General features: G+C 51.3%; 4 protein-coding genes across 4 annotated transcripts; 2 read left to right on the top strand and 2 right to left on the bottom strand.

The window, feature by feature from the left end:
- Window positions 1–164: 164 nt before the first annotated feature.
- On the top strand, window positions 165–2,114 carry N0V89_004274 (uncharacterized protein; the record flags this gene model as incomplete). Its single annotated transcript, XM_056213062.1, has 1 exon — window positions 165–2,114. One exon carries the CDS (start codon window positions 165–167, stop codon window positions 2,112–2,114), a length of 1,950 nt encoding a protein of 649 aa, XP_056073370.1.
- A 2,428-nt stretch (window positions 2,115–4,542) lies between these two features.
- N0V89_004273 (uncharacterized protein) lies at window positions 4,543–5,040 on the bottom strand (the record flags this gene model as incomplete). The annotated part of the gene is made up of 1 exon (XM_056213061.1): window positions 4,543–5,040. The coding sequence occupies one exon, from the start codon at window positions 5,038–5,040 to the stop codon at window positions 4,543–4,545; it is 498 nt and encodes a 165-aa protein (XP_056073369.1).
- Window positions 5,041–6,867: 1,827 nt separating this feature from the next.
- MRPL33 (39S ribosomal protein L33, mitochondrial) lies at window positions 6,868–7,137 on the top strand (the record flags this gene model as incomplete). Its single annotated transcript, XM_056213060.1, has 1 exon — window positions 6,868–7,137. The coding sequence occupies one exon, from the start codon at window positions 6,868–6,870 to the stop codon at window positions 7,135–7,137; it is 270 nt and encodes an 89-aa protein (XP_056073368.1).
- A 2,868-nt stretch (window positions 7,138–10,005) lies between these two features.
- Window positions 10,006–13,641, bottom strand: N0V89_004271 (uncharacterized protein; the record flags this gene model as incomplete). Its single annotated transcript, XM_056213059.1, has 1 exon — window positions 10,006–13,641. The coding sequence occupies one exon, from the start codon at window positions 13,639–13,641 to the stop codon at window positions 10,006–10,008; it is 3,636 nt and encodes a 1,211-aa protein (XP_056073367.1).
- Window positions 13,642–13,761: the final 120 nt, after the last annotated feature.

Raw genomic sequence — 13,761 nt, 5'->3', positions numbered from 1 at the left:
CGCCGTTATCCGCACGCGTATCTTAGGGGCTTCGCAACCACCTCCGAGCAGACCAAGCAGCCTCGTACAGACAGCACACGTCCACGGTACTGCAGCCCCGATGTCGCGGTAGTTGCTGGTCTGTTGTCTGTCCTTTTCTGTACGATACCCTGACTTCAGTCACCATGCCCGTTCAACGAACAATGTTCGGCCAGCCTCTTGCGCTGCGTCTGCCTCCACGCCGCTTCCAGTTGCTCTTTGTTTTTCTTCTCCTTTTCATAGCCACCATATACGCCTTTGGAGCGCCTTCGCCCGCCAGCATACCCACTTACGAACAAGTAAAAGGCGCCGTCAAAGACCCCCATCTGCCTGATCTGTCAGACATAAAGGACCACATTCCAAAGATCCCCACCCAGCTGCCGGACCTACCCAAGCTAGATGTCTTCAGCCCGCCTGCTCATACACCCCCAGAGCAAGCCAACAGCACCGCGTCCAGCTCCTATGGCGCCATCAAGTGGCTCACCGACTTCAAGTGGCGCAATCCCTTCTCGAACAAGATTACCCTCGACGAAAACCGCGCCGTGCTTCCACCGCTTGCGAACCGTCCGCCGATATACACATACTACGAGCCAAAACCGAAGCAAGATAAGAAGGTCACAGAGGCGGAAAACAGGCTGATCTTGGCATGGCGCAGGGCCTGGTGGGCGCAGGGCTTCCAGCCCACTGTGCTGTCTCACAAAGACGCTATGGGACCGCAATTCGAGATGGTGCAGCGCATGAAGCTGGAATCGAGCGTGGAGCTGGACATCTTTCGATGGCTTGCCTGGGGAAACATGGGCGGGGGTATACTCGCTGATTGGTTGACACTTCCAATGGCGCAGTACGACAACTCCATGATCAGCTTCCTAAGACGCGCTGAGTATCCCAAGCTGTCAAGGGTCGAGTCCCTACAGAATGGCATATTCTTTGGCGAGTCCACCCTCGTGAAGGATGCGATCAACGAGGCCATCAACAATAAAATCCTCCAGGACGTCCCGGCGAACAAGGACAACATTGCGAAGCTGGCCCTGCAAGATGGAGGCATTGTGGTCAATTTACTTTCAGCAGACATTGCGATTGACAAGAAGGCCAATGGTTTGGCGTACTACAACATGGATGTGGTCAAACTCACAAACACTACTCAGGTTCAAGGCCTCGACCTTCTCGCCGATCTAATCAACTCACACTTGCACTTGACCTTCCAGGAAACACACCCCGATGGCATTGCTATCGTCAAACCACTACCGGAGCACACCACTGCCCTGACGTACAATGCTATTGAGATCGGGCGTAACCTCACGCAGTGTCCAAGCTCCCCAATGCCCAAATCTTGCCCGCCAAACCGTCAGAAATGCAAGCCTTGCGATCCGAACAAGCCCTTCCCTTTCAAGCTTGTCCCTACCTTTATGAACGCCACGAAACAATACTCCATCGGCACTGTACCCCACCCATATACCCTAACCACTCTCCACTATATGCGTGAAGACATCGACGCCAACTTCCTACGCAAAGAAACAGGCCGCAACCCCTGGCTTACAGCCTTGACCAAGGAGCTCCTCGGCCCAGACCACAGTGAACTCTACCGCGTCCTCTTCTTCAAAGAAGAAGTCGCTGCCCTCCGCAAAGCCTCGCACTCCCTCTGGCTAACCGCCGAGCGCACTACACAGGCAGACCTCGAATGGATCTTTGGCTTTAACCTTCCGCAGTCCGCATCCTTCAAAGAGCCAAACTCCCCTTCAAAGGACTCCGAACTCATCATATTCCCACGACCCGGGGAGCCGAAAGCCATTGAGGGTGTCCAAATTCAGGAAGAAAGATGGATCAGGAATGAAGAGCACAGATTAAAGAAAGCGCGGGAGGCACTTTCCAAGTCACGCAAAGCGAAAGAGGAGGATCCCGTACACCTCAAAGTGAAGGAAGTAGAGGACTGGAATCTAGCTGATACGGAGGCGTGGCGATTCGCGCGGGCTTTCTCTGCGCGGAGGCGAAACGAGAGGAAAGACTGGGAGGAGAAGGAGAAAAATTACTCGGGTTCGGAGAGAAAGGCGGGCGTCAAAAGTAGGGGTGGAGGAAGGTGGAGTGACAGATTCAGGTAATGTGTATAAGATGGTAATATAGATGGTGAATATTTTGGACGCATGGCGCTGGGCGTAAATTGGCGTTCAAGGCGTTGAAGTACAAACTTCGATATTCATGAGGTTGTTCATATGCCTTGTACACAACCTATCTTGTCATCATGGAGCGAAGAGCATCTTCAAGTCCAATGGTAAAGTATGTTTCGCCAATGCTACTCACGGCAAAGCGAATGCGCACAATGGCAGGCAACAAAGTCCTGTAAGCTCTCCCTTTAAACCAATCACCAAAGTTTTTCTTCTGTCGAGAAGATGAACATTCTGCAGCGTTTCCATCTCCGCTGCCTCTGCCAACGTCTCGGACACCCCTGAAGGGTGCGGACTGATTTCTCCATTCACGCACGTCACGCCTTCCGAGATATAACATCCCAAACATGACCAACACACTGCGTAGGAAAGCCTTAAAGTGCTCTCGAGGCTTCAAACCATCCATTTCAGACAAAACAGTTCGGTGTAGATTGGATGTAGATGGTGTGGGTCGCGAACATGTGTTTCCAGATCATGTTTAGAATCACATTGACCGTTTCGTGACGGGATCCTCCAGCCATCTGGAAATTCAAGATACCTGCCTGAAGCTTAACTACGTGGTCTGGGGCTCGGACGAACATTTCGATGCCGATGTCGACAATCACCTGGACTTTACTCCGTGGCACTGCTATGCGAATTTTCGATGCGCGTATCTGACAAAGATCAATGATGTTGTGCGAACCAACGAGCGCGGAGCGATATCCTGTGAGTAAGCCCATCACAACGCCTATACACGCTTCAGCGTATAGCCACCAGTACGGAAGTGGGGGATCAAAAGCTATGTACGAGAGCTTAGTTACGGCACATCTGATGATGGTGCAAGGTAACATGCAGACCGGGAGATGGAGGAAGCATCCTAGCCTAAGCTTGGTGACGGAGTGTAAGCTTGTTTTCTGGAAGAAGACGATTGGCATGCCTATGACAGCTGTTGATGATAACACATTAGTGTCTACAAAGGTGAAGGTACCCAACTATTAGACCTGTGATTCAGTCTAGCGTTGTGCAAACTCAATTTAGTGCTGCCATCTTACTGGGAATTGTCGGATCTGACTTTCTGCTTAGCCAGTAGTGGCACAGAGTTTAGGTCGACCTTCTGAATACAGATGCACGAGTAGAATGCTCACTTGTGACTGAGGCTGCTTTGGGTAAGAAGTTACTGCGTGCTACAGTAGCCTCGCGTGAATATTTAAAACTGACCGGACTAGCTGTTTATTATCGCACCCATGAAGAGCAGTGTGCAGGTACAAGAGTCGTGGCGCGAGGCACCTCGCTCGCCCCACTCAGCCATATCCGTACTAGCTCCAGCTGGGCGCATCACCCACCGATGCCATAACCACGACTCTCAGCCTTACACAATTCACAACATCTATCTATCTTTGTTATGCAAATCAAGGAACATGGCAGTTCAACCCCTTCAACGAGCCTCAATCCACTTCCCACCTACCTACCCCGTTCTGACCAAACCCTCTCTCATCCTCTTCGGCACAATAGAGAGATCACCAACGGACAACTGGGCCAGCAATCTCAGCGCCACACTCCTAGACCTCCCCATCCAAATTCTCAACCCGCGCCGCGATGACTGGGACTCGACCTGGCGCGAAGAAGTGTCATTCTCACCTTTCAAACAAAACGTCGAGTGGGAGATGTATCATCCAGAAAAAGCTGGCCTGATAGTGATTTGTTTCAAGGCAGAGAGTTTGTGCCCGGTTTCTTTGTTGGAGTTGGGTATGTATGCGGCGCTGTATGGGAGAAAGACGGTGGTTTGCTGTGAAGAGGGATTTTATAAAATGGGAAATGTAGAGCTCGTGTGTGGGAAGTTTGATGTAGTGTGCGTAAAGACATTGGAGGAGCTTGGGGGTATAGTAAGGGGAAGGATGGAGGCTTTGTGTGGTGGAAATGATCATGTAATGTGACAGGAGATGGTGGGTCTGCGTGTTGTGCGCATGCGAACATGGATGTATACGACCATGTTATCGTGCTTCGATGTCCGTATCATGATGGGGCAAGGCCTGTAGGATGGAAGCATGGGGACAAATCAGCCAATAACACAGTTAGACCGAGAGTGAGAGCTCACGCCTAATGACGAGTGTCGCTTACACTTGCAGTAGGAATATGCCATGACGCAATACCTGACTATGCGCTTGTTGAGGCTTCATGTAAGATGTTCCAGGCAATACGAAACGAAAGCAACGATGCAAATGCAAGCTGTGTGAGCTCTTGTAATACAAGCAAGTCCTCGCAAGAAAAGGCATAAAGTAAGCCGTACCGATATGGGAACGTCCTTTATGCATACCAAACAAACCCGACCAAATCACTTTCCATGATACACTTACCTTCTTCCAAAATACTCCAGGAGGTCACTGCCTCAACGACGGCCACCGATGACCCCATAGTCGCGGCTCTCTTTCCTCACCACCCGCGTCTGATCCCGAATAGCCTGCGGGCTAATCCGGTACAGACACAAGTACTCGCCCTCATGCAACCACAACTGTGCTGCCGTCAGCTCCTGTCCCTTGAGCAAATTCGCCGCCCAGAAGACAGGACCACGCGACAAATGATTTGTATCAATAGTGACGACCCAGGTGTCTTCATCATACAGCCTAGCAAAGTAGCGTGCAACCTCCTCGGCGTGAGCCTGGCTCCTGTAAACGCTGATAAACGGCGAAGAGATATTCGTCTGCTGGTGAAGGTGGGCCAGACCAAAGCGATCGAGATGGAAGAGCTGGTTGATAATGGTGGTTTGATTCTTGGCGCGGAAGCCAGTGCTGAAGTCGTACTGGGTTTGGGACCGATTGCGGTGGACTCGGTAGACGAAGGAGGGAATTGATTCGGGGCTCACTTCGGGGTTTGAGGGGGTGCCCATGCCGTACCCACTAGTCGGGGCAAACGACTGTGAAGCATGATGAGAGGATATTGCTGGATAGTTTTAGCATGAAAGTGGAGGAATGGTGAGGTCCAGCTTACTTGACATAATGACTGATAGACGAGGGAACACGAAAGGAAACGGAAAAGCTGTCGTGACACGGACGCTCGCGGTACGAGCAAGATACGGAAGCTAAGACAGAGATATTGTTATCAGAGTCTGCAAGGGAATTGTTGTTATATGCTGATGGTGGAGAGATACAAGCACTCGAAGACTTGATTGGAAGTCTCAGAGCAAGACTTAAGTACATGGACAGTCTTCAGTACATGGACCGGAGACTGGCGGTGAATGATGTTGTTCAAAGGGTAGCTTGTGGCTCGGTTCAAAACGTTCGGCATGTCGTTTCCCTCTTGCCAATATGGGAAGACATGCCTGCATCCATATGGTAGTTCCACAAGCCGTCGGCATGTAAACGAGCCAAACGCGCGCTTCCGAGGTGAGAATGGAGCATAAAAGGGAGACCTGAATATAACATGCATCGAGGCGACAGCATGCAACAGGTTTCAAAAGTGACAGCTGTTTGGTTTAGAGAAAAGTTTTGGGAGCCGGAGCAACCAAAGCTGGCATTTTGAGGGGTGTACGTTGTAGCTGGTTGGAGTAGGGACTGTTGCTATTCGTTTGACGTGTGGTGAAACATACAAGGGCACCCTAGTTCATCCGTCTCGCAGTCTGCCACGAGCATAGCTCTCACATTTAGCTACATGCAAAGGTGCTGACGTATGTAGGCCCAGGCCATGGGCTTAAAACAGAGGCAAGTACCGTGTTATCCTTCGTAGAATTTGGAGGGGGCAGAAGGAGGTCGATGGCATCAGCCACACAGTATTTCGAAACGGGCCGCATCTATTGGCAGTGACTGGCGCGTGGGCTGCGGGCTCCCGTACGTTGCTGTCGAAGGGAAATGAGGATAAGAAAGTGGATACGAGAAGAGGTTTGAATAAAGGTAAGTCATGGCCAGGCTCTGAGGTTTCTGAGAAGACGAAAAGATGAACCTGAAATTTGGGATGAGGCCTCGTTGCTGCCATTGACTCTTTGCTACGGTCACGACTAATACTGATTGGCGTAAACTTTCGCATGGAGATTCGAATTGTCGGCATGATGAGAATGACCGAAGATTTCGATGTTACCACTATTCCAAAGGTTGAATGCATATGTATTGTTTGCAGGGACGAGGCGTGTCGTACAAGCCGGCTCCTCGCGTCTCACCCACGAACAACAACCGGATCGCCCGTGTCTCCTACTTCTCACACCCAGACTGTCTTCTGAGTTGACACGAAAAAGCCATAGATCCGGGACAAGGATGGGTGCAGCTGTCAATATGGGGCACGGAAGGTTACCGACGTAGACGCCCAGCAAGATAGTCACTCACCGCCACTTTCCCCCGATGTCTGGGCAGTTGGCTGCCCGTACTCCGCGCAGGAGATCATTATTGTGGGGTTGAGAAGAGGAGATGCGGGTGAAAGTTGCGGCACGTGACATCGGACGCGGCTTCTTCTCCGCGGAGCGCGCTTGCCGAGTTGGGGTAGCCCGCCTCCGCCTCGTTCGACGTCCGAAAAGTTAATGACAAGAGCATCTCAAGGCTGCGCACACACCTGCGCGCCAGCACTGCAATCTTCGGACGTACGTATCCCTACAATATTTCGCGTCATACTCGATTGACCTCTGCGCAGGTGTTCCTTGCGACCGCACGCCTACCTGTCGCGCCCGCCTCAGCGCAAGCTATACCCTTCATACCGCCCATAGCTCCTCCACCCACCGAACCAACGTACAATGGCCTACTTCCGCATAACGCTGATGCGATCGGGCATCGGTATGCCCAAGAAGGTCCAAGGCGTTCTCCACGCCCTTGGCCTGAAAAAGCGCATGACCACCGTCTACTACCCAGTCAGCCAATCCATCGCGGGTCAGATAATGCGCATCAAAGAGTTAGTAGATGTGAAAGAAGTGGAACACATGAGGACAAAAGAGGAGATGCGCGCTGCGAGACGGCCGGACAAGGGTTACTATATTGAGAAGAGGTCGGAACAGATGGAGTTGTAAGCACAGGCGGTCATCAGAAGGATGCGGATAGAAGGGTTCACTTATGCCTCCGGAGAAAAAGCCACGTAGAATATGGAATATTCAAGAGGTGGGCGCATTTACTGGCGTTAGTCGCATTCGTGTTTGAAATGGATTTGATCGATGGAGCTGCGGCCTAAGCGTGGATCTCGCAAGGCAAAAGATGATCCAGGCCGCGAAGGGACGCCTGTAGATTCTGCGTATTGTTCTCAAGAGCGTTGAAGAAGTGGATGTACAATATATATGTATCCAATACATCGAATGGCAAGTTGCAGAATGCACTAGCAGGCATATCTTAAAAGTACCCTGGTGTCGCCAAACACATCCATCTCTTCATATCATGTGCGCTGCAGGATCTAGCCCAACAAGACTAGGCTCAAATGCGTGCAATGTGGAGGCAGTCGCTGCCTCCTCCCCCTCTTGGACACCACTTCCTATTGCCTTCTTCCCTATATCCTTCATGATGGCGAAACGCGCATGGCCATTTCAGAGGACGGGGTTCCCGAATTTACCAAATAATACGCATATCAGCCATTGTAGGCGACCAGACATATACACCCTCGTACAACGTGTCTGCAGGGACGTTTTCACCAACCATGAGGTGTTCAAGGTTGTTATCCCTTTCCGAGTCCGAGCCGTGACAGCTCGTGGATCCATAGCGATTCACAGCGATCCAGACCCCAGGCTGCGTGTTTTGTCGGCTATCGGATCATATGGGAAATCGTATTGAACGCTGATAGCTATCTGCTTTATGGACAACATCAACTATTCTGATCTCGCTTAACGGCAACCCTACAGCTTATCACCCTTCAAGCTTCCACGGAAACTCTATCACAATAACTTGGCCCTACAATGAGGGTGTCCGATATGTGGCGTACCTGGCCCTTCATTTCAGTGCGCACCGACTTGCAGCGCCGCTATAAAGCTTCCGAAGATGAAGAATGCTTGCTACCCTATCTACTCACGATCGATGAGTGCATGTGTTCCGATCAAAGAAATACAATACGCTTGGAGCGCGCTGCCGGAGATTTCCTACAGGAACGGTAAACTTAGAGATACCCTTAGAGGACATTCCGTTCGCAGTTCGACTAGTCTTAGAGCGTAGCACATTGCTGTACGTCCTTTTCTGCTTCAGTAACCTCCCAGTGTTATGTTCATCGAATACTGAAGCAAGCCTGCGTACGCAATTACAAAACTAATGGTATCGAGACCCGCAACTGGGCACCAAATTGGCATATACTCCTTCGGGATGTCTATTATCCGAATCTCGGTCCTAGAGTCGCTGCTGGGGAGGTCAGCGGTCACGCACTAATGGCAGAAGTTAAGATATTGCCGCTCAATTTCACTATTAGACACATTAACCCTCCGAACAATAAGACACCTATGTAAGTATCCGAAGTCAGCCTCTCTTGCCCTAACGAAAAGATCAGAATGCAACAAATGGGATCTTTAAGGAGTTTTCACTACATATCTTGTTGCTGCTTATCAATAAGTCACCGCGTGTATAGATTTCTCTGTTCTATTTGAACCCTACCCCCTCACGTCAAACAAACTTAATTACCAGCACGGCATAAAAGCCTACGAAATAATCATCAATTCATGACATCCAAAGGTATCAGAAAAATGAGTTCTGTCTGTAGATTGGGTATTTAAGGCACGCCTGAACCCCGCATAGGGGGAAGATCGATCCGCCACATCATAAGGTTGAATAAATAGCGTTTCTGATAAACGTCCTCGTCACTCTGACAGGTCGACTTTGACCCGGACCGGCAAGAATTGAACCCTTGTGTCGATCGAGATTCGATATCTAGGTTGGGGAGCGTGCAGAGCTGAGCCGGAAGATCACATCATCGTCATGAAACCTCAGGCAACCTTGTCACTTCGCTAATACTTCGGTTGACTAGCAAACTCACGGAAGAGAAGGGCCTTGCCGAGAGTACATGCTTGTGGGCGTGTTTATCGCCAATTCACTGGGAGACAGTAGTAAGCGGGTGGATGAGCGAAGAAGTTGGGCCATGAAACCGGGCACTCAAGGATAAACTACAACTGGTGTAATGACGACAGTGGAGAAAATTGCCAAAGTGGTAAATGAACACCATTCTTCAACCTACAGCCGACACCCCGTTTCTCAAGCAAAGTCATCAACCGACATAGCCGCACCGATGATTTATATCTATTGCCAGTGACGAGGGCATGATCGCTGTTCTGGAACAAGTCGACGGCTATGACACGCTGAAGACAAAGGACTGAAGAGCATTAGTGCTGGCTCCCAGAGACGTGAGCAGTTAGCAAACAGGAATCCCACATTCTGTCTTTAACTCACAACATCGTGCTGCAAGCCCGATTACGTACTATTTAGAATGTGTACCTTACAGGTAGACGGAAATCAAATATTCAGCGCCTGTATCACACACATATACATAGCCCGCACGTATATACCTACCCAAGGCACCACAGCGGCCTTCGGGCAGAGGCTCTCCACGAATTGCCCGTTTCCCTGATATAGCCCATCTGCATGTATCACATATTACACTCCCCTCGCCTCAATCTCATTATACGAATACTACTGTTGAATATCACAAGCACGGCGGCTTCAACACACAAGCAGCAACATCAGAATCCAGAAGAATATTGATTACATTGCGAACGTGACAGCAAGCTTGTGCTATGCCACCCAGGGGTATCGAACTACAAGAATACTCCACGCTATGCTTGAATAACACAGAGACAAAAGAAAAGCTACCGCATTGTGTCAAATGTCAATACCAAACCATATCGTCCCTACAACAGCCAAAGCTCATTGCAAGTAGCACGCGCTAGTCTATGGGCCACCTCCTGAGTGTACAAGTGTTAGCAGTCTGGAAACTCGAACAAGAACTCCTCAGCCACCGGCGACAGATCCACAAAGCTCAGATCGTCAATATACGCAAGTGGATCTGTACCCGTCGCAAGCGTGAGAGGGAACGCTGGACTACCCTTGCGCTGCCTATCCTGGGGAACCGCAAATTTCTCGCCTTTCGCACTCTCAGTCAACTCATCGCTCCATATCTCCAGAGGACGCGTCACTGATCCTTGGACACCCATGAGATGTGAGGTAAAAGCCATGTCCAGCATCTCAGCAGCCAGAGCTTGCTTGTTGCGGGCATCTGCTTTGACACGTGCCGCCCGGTCGGTGCGCGTCTTTGTGAAGACAGCCTCGAGATTGAACGATAGCATGTCTGAACTCTCCCGCTGGCGGAGCCATTGGTTCTCGTTTGTGAGGGCCTTGACAAGTGTGATGAAAGAGCTGGATGTATTGGCTTGCGGAGCCTCCACAACCTCGGATCGCTCGCGGGTAGGCTGCGGCGTAGCTGGAATTGTTTGAGAGTCATCGTCTTGACGAGGAACTCCTTCACGTTCAAGACGAGTAATCTCAGACCGAAGAGTCTCGGCCTCGGATCGGTAGATTTCGCGCTCGGAGCGAGCTTTATCTAGTTCGGTCTGCAGCGTTTCAATCGTGCCGGCCTTCACAGCAGCCTCCTGGTTCCTAGCCCTCAGGTGCTCGATCTCAAGTTCCTTGGTGTCGATGGTCTCCTGTCGTTCGCGCACCTGCAGCAACGCGGACTGAAGCTCGGTGGTCATGAGCTGTAGCTTCTTCTCAGATTCGATTGATTGCTTTTTCTCTGCCTCAATCTGCTGAGCTTTAACAAACCAAGGGGCGGGTTGTAGCTGGACTTCGACGCAGTTGTTCAAGATTGAAGCGTGTTCGTGCCATTGTCCGATGCGTGACTTAACACCATTCACAGATGCGTGCAGTTCGCCCAGGAGATCTTTCTTAAACAGAGTCTCGAGCTGAGCGGACATCATAGTGGCGTCAAACCCTTCGGGTTCTTTCCCGAGTTTGCCCAACACCAGGCGGATGAACGTTACTGCGGTTTCTTGCGCCTTGTTCGCGAATCGGTCTAAAGATTCGCTGATATCGATGAGGCCTTCAATGCCATCGGGCAGGCTGGGATACAGGCCATCCTTCTGCAGTGCCTGCAAAGCAGAACTAAACTTGGTAACTATGTTGAGCGCTTCGGTGGCCGTTTGTGCTGGTTCCGCGAATGCATCGAGATCTACATGGTCTTCAACATTCTCATAGATGGGTTCCACGCGCGATACAAAGGTCTTGACAGCATCGAAGACTGATCGAATGCGTTCCAGACTGGCTCGAATTACAGACACATGCAAGATGATAGTGCTATCCGGTCGAGCATGGGAGAGGTAGCTATTGGAGCGGTATATTGCCCCCAAGACGTTGTATGACCCGCGCGCAGACTCCAGAGAATCTTTCAGATTCAGTTCGTCGCGCTTTAGACTGCCCATGCAACCTTCTACAGTGCGTAGCACGCTCTCAAACTCTTGGAATAATTGGCCGGCTTTCTCAAATTCATCCAGCGAGCAAGACGCCATAGCTATCCAGATCTGCTCGGCGTATGTGTGAATGTAGTCAAAATGGCCGACAACGTCATGACGAACAAGCACGTCTAGGGTTTGTTCAGGGCCTTGCTCGGCGCCAAACTGGTCGGTGGTAATCGTGCGGATGACAGATGCAGTCAACTCAGCTTTGAAGCTAATCGATTTAGCCCTAAAGTAGGCCTTAACCGATGAGCTGTGGAAGTCGGCGTATGAAGACTCCGTAAGATAGTGCTTGATCATATCGCGCTCTTCCTGTGCGTCTCTCGCCGCCAAATGTTGCAGCGATGCATCGATGTGACGATTCGTATCTTTGACACCCGCGGTACGAAGTCGACGTTGTAGTTCCATGACTTCATTGAAACGTCCAGTAACATCCTTGACCTCCTCTTCTGTTGTCGCCTTGTCTGCTCGTAGATCCCGAACCTGGGATTGCAATTCCATGGCGACCGTCTGATACTTGGACAAACGGTCTTGCAGTTCGGCATTATCGATTTCAGCCGCATCGCGCTGACGGGAGACATCGGCGAGCTGGGAATCCCTAGTCTCGAGCTCGGCTTCCAAATCATCCGCATGTTCCGCATAGTCGTTAATGGTTTCGTTGCTGACTTCGATCATGGTGGAGAGCTCCCTACGCTCAAGTCGAAGGCGCGAGATTGAGTCCTCTAGGGTCGCAATCTTGTCTATGAGTTCTTCGTTCATCTCCTCCATCTCGTTGTTTGTGTCGACCCTTTCACGCAAATCCGAGATATAACCTTCGAGCTTGACGACTTCGTCTTTCGCTGCGGCAAGGTCGGCTTCGACGATTTCCGTGTGAGCGACTTGAGCCTCCAGCTCGCGATTGCGGGTCTCGAGCCCTTTGATTTGCTCTCTTGTCATGTCTCGGAGCCTGACAATACCCTCACGGTATCGATCCCTCTCGTTCTGGGCTTGACGCAGCATAGCAGCTTGCTTCTCGTCCTCCGGCATATCGTCATCGATGAAGGATGCTTCTTCCTGTTTGATTTCCAATTCGAGTCGGAGTTCCTCGACAATGGCACGCTCGTTCTCAAGTTCAGCTTCGAGCTGTTCCCTTTGCTCTTCTGCCATTTCTTTATCAATAGTAGCTAGCTCAACCATTGTATCGCGTTCTTGTAAGGCCTTTTCCAACTTGTCATTCTCCCCCTTGAGGTGAGCGATCTCCTCTTTGAAACTGGAATTTTCGGTGCCATACTTCTGGACCTTCTCATTCAGCTTAGGGAAAATGGTCTCCTTGTATCTTTCATTTTCAGTACGCAGCTTCAGCACATCAGCTTCCAGCTGTGAGGTATCCTCCTGTTGTTTCTGCAGACGTCGGTATTCAGCCTCTGGAATCTGTCGAGTGCGCTCTGCAGGCGCTTTTGTGGCAGAAGTAGCGGTGGTGGACGGCGCTACAGAGCGTGTCTCGAGAGAAGCGGCGGAGGAGAATGAAGGTTTGCGAGAGGGCCGAGTTGTAGCAGAGGGTTGTGATGAGCCGGCGACCGATACACGTCTTGACTGTGCCGATGGAGTTACGGATGCTCTCGAAGTGGCAGAAGGTGGTCGGGTAGTAGACGGCGGACGTGCGGTAGCTGCCGACTTCACGGGTGAAGACGGCTTCACAGCCGCGGCGAGTCGGGCCTGTAACGTCGTCGGTTTGGAACCACCCACGGAAGAAAGCCTGGCAGGCCGTGTTGTGGTCTGGGAGGCGCCAACGCTGGAAGGGCGAGGTCTTGCGCTGGATGCCGATGGCTTCGGGGGTGCAGCTTTGGGTGCGACGGGCCGCGGTTGTGCAATTATCTTGGTGACTTTGTCGCGCGCTGCAAATAACCCATGCATTGGAGGGCATTGGAAGTAACGTTCGCCCTGAACCGAGCCATCGTTCTTTCCCGTTGCACCTGGAAGCTCGATGCCAACAAATTCGATCCCCTCCTGGCCAGGCACAGCTACCTCGCCAATGTATCTGATTGTGCCGCGGTGGATGGTGGGTTTCGGCTTTTCGAGTCGGACCTCCACGGTCTGGCCAGCTTTCAGATCCAAAGCGGGAGCCATAATTGCAGGTGGAGTTGGGGAGATGGGACATGGGAGGGTCCCAGGCTCAAACAACGCGTCCAAGCTCGCGCCGATGCGCCAAGCTGTTTCGGAAGAGGTCGTTCACGTGATTGCGCGTCG

Source organism: Didymosphaeria variabile (assembly GCF_027946475.1).
Source record: "Didymosphaeria variabile strain IMI 356815 chromosome Unknown scaffold_3, whole genome shotgun sequence".
NCBI lineage: Eukaryota > Fungi > Ascomycota > Dothideomycetes > Pleosporales > Didymosphaeriaceae > Didymosphaeria > Didymosphaeria variabile.
Note: the sequence above shows the minus strand (reverse complement) of the source record. Positions and strands in the feature narration are given on the sequence as shown.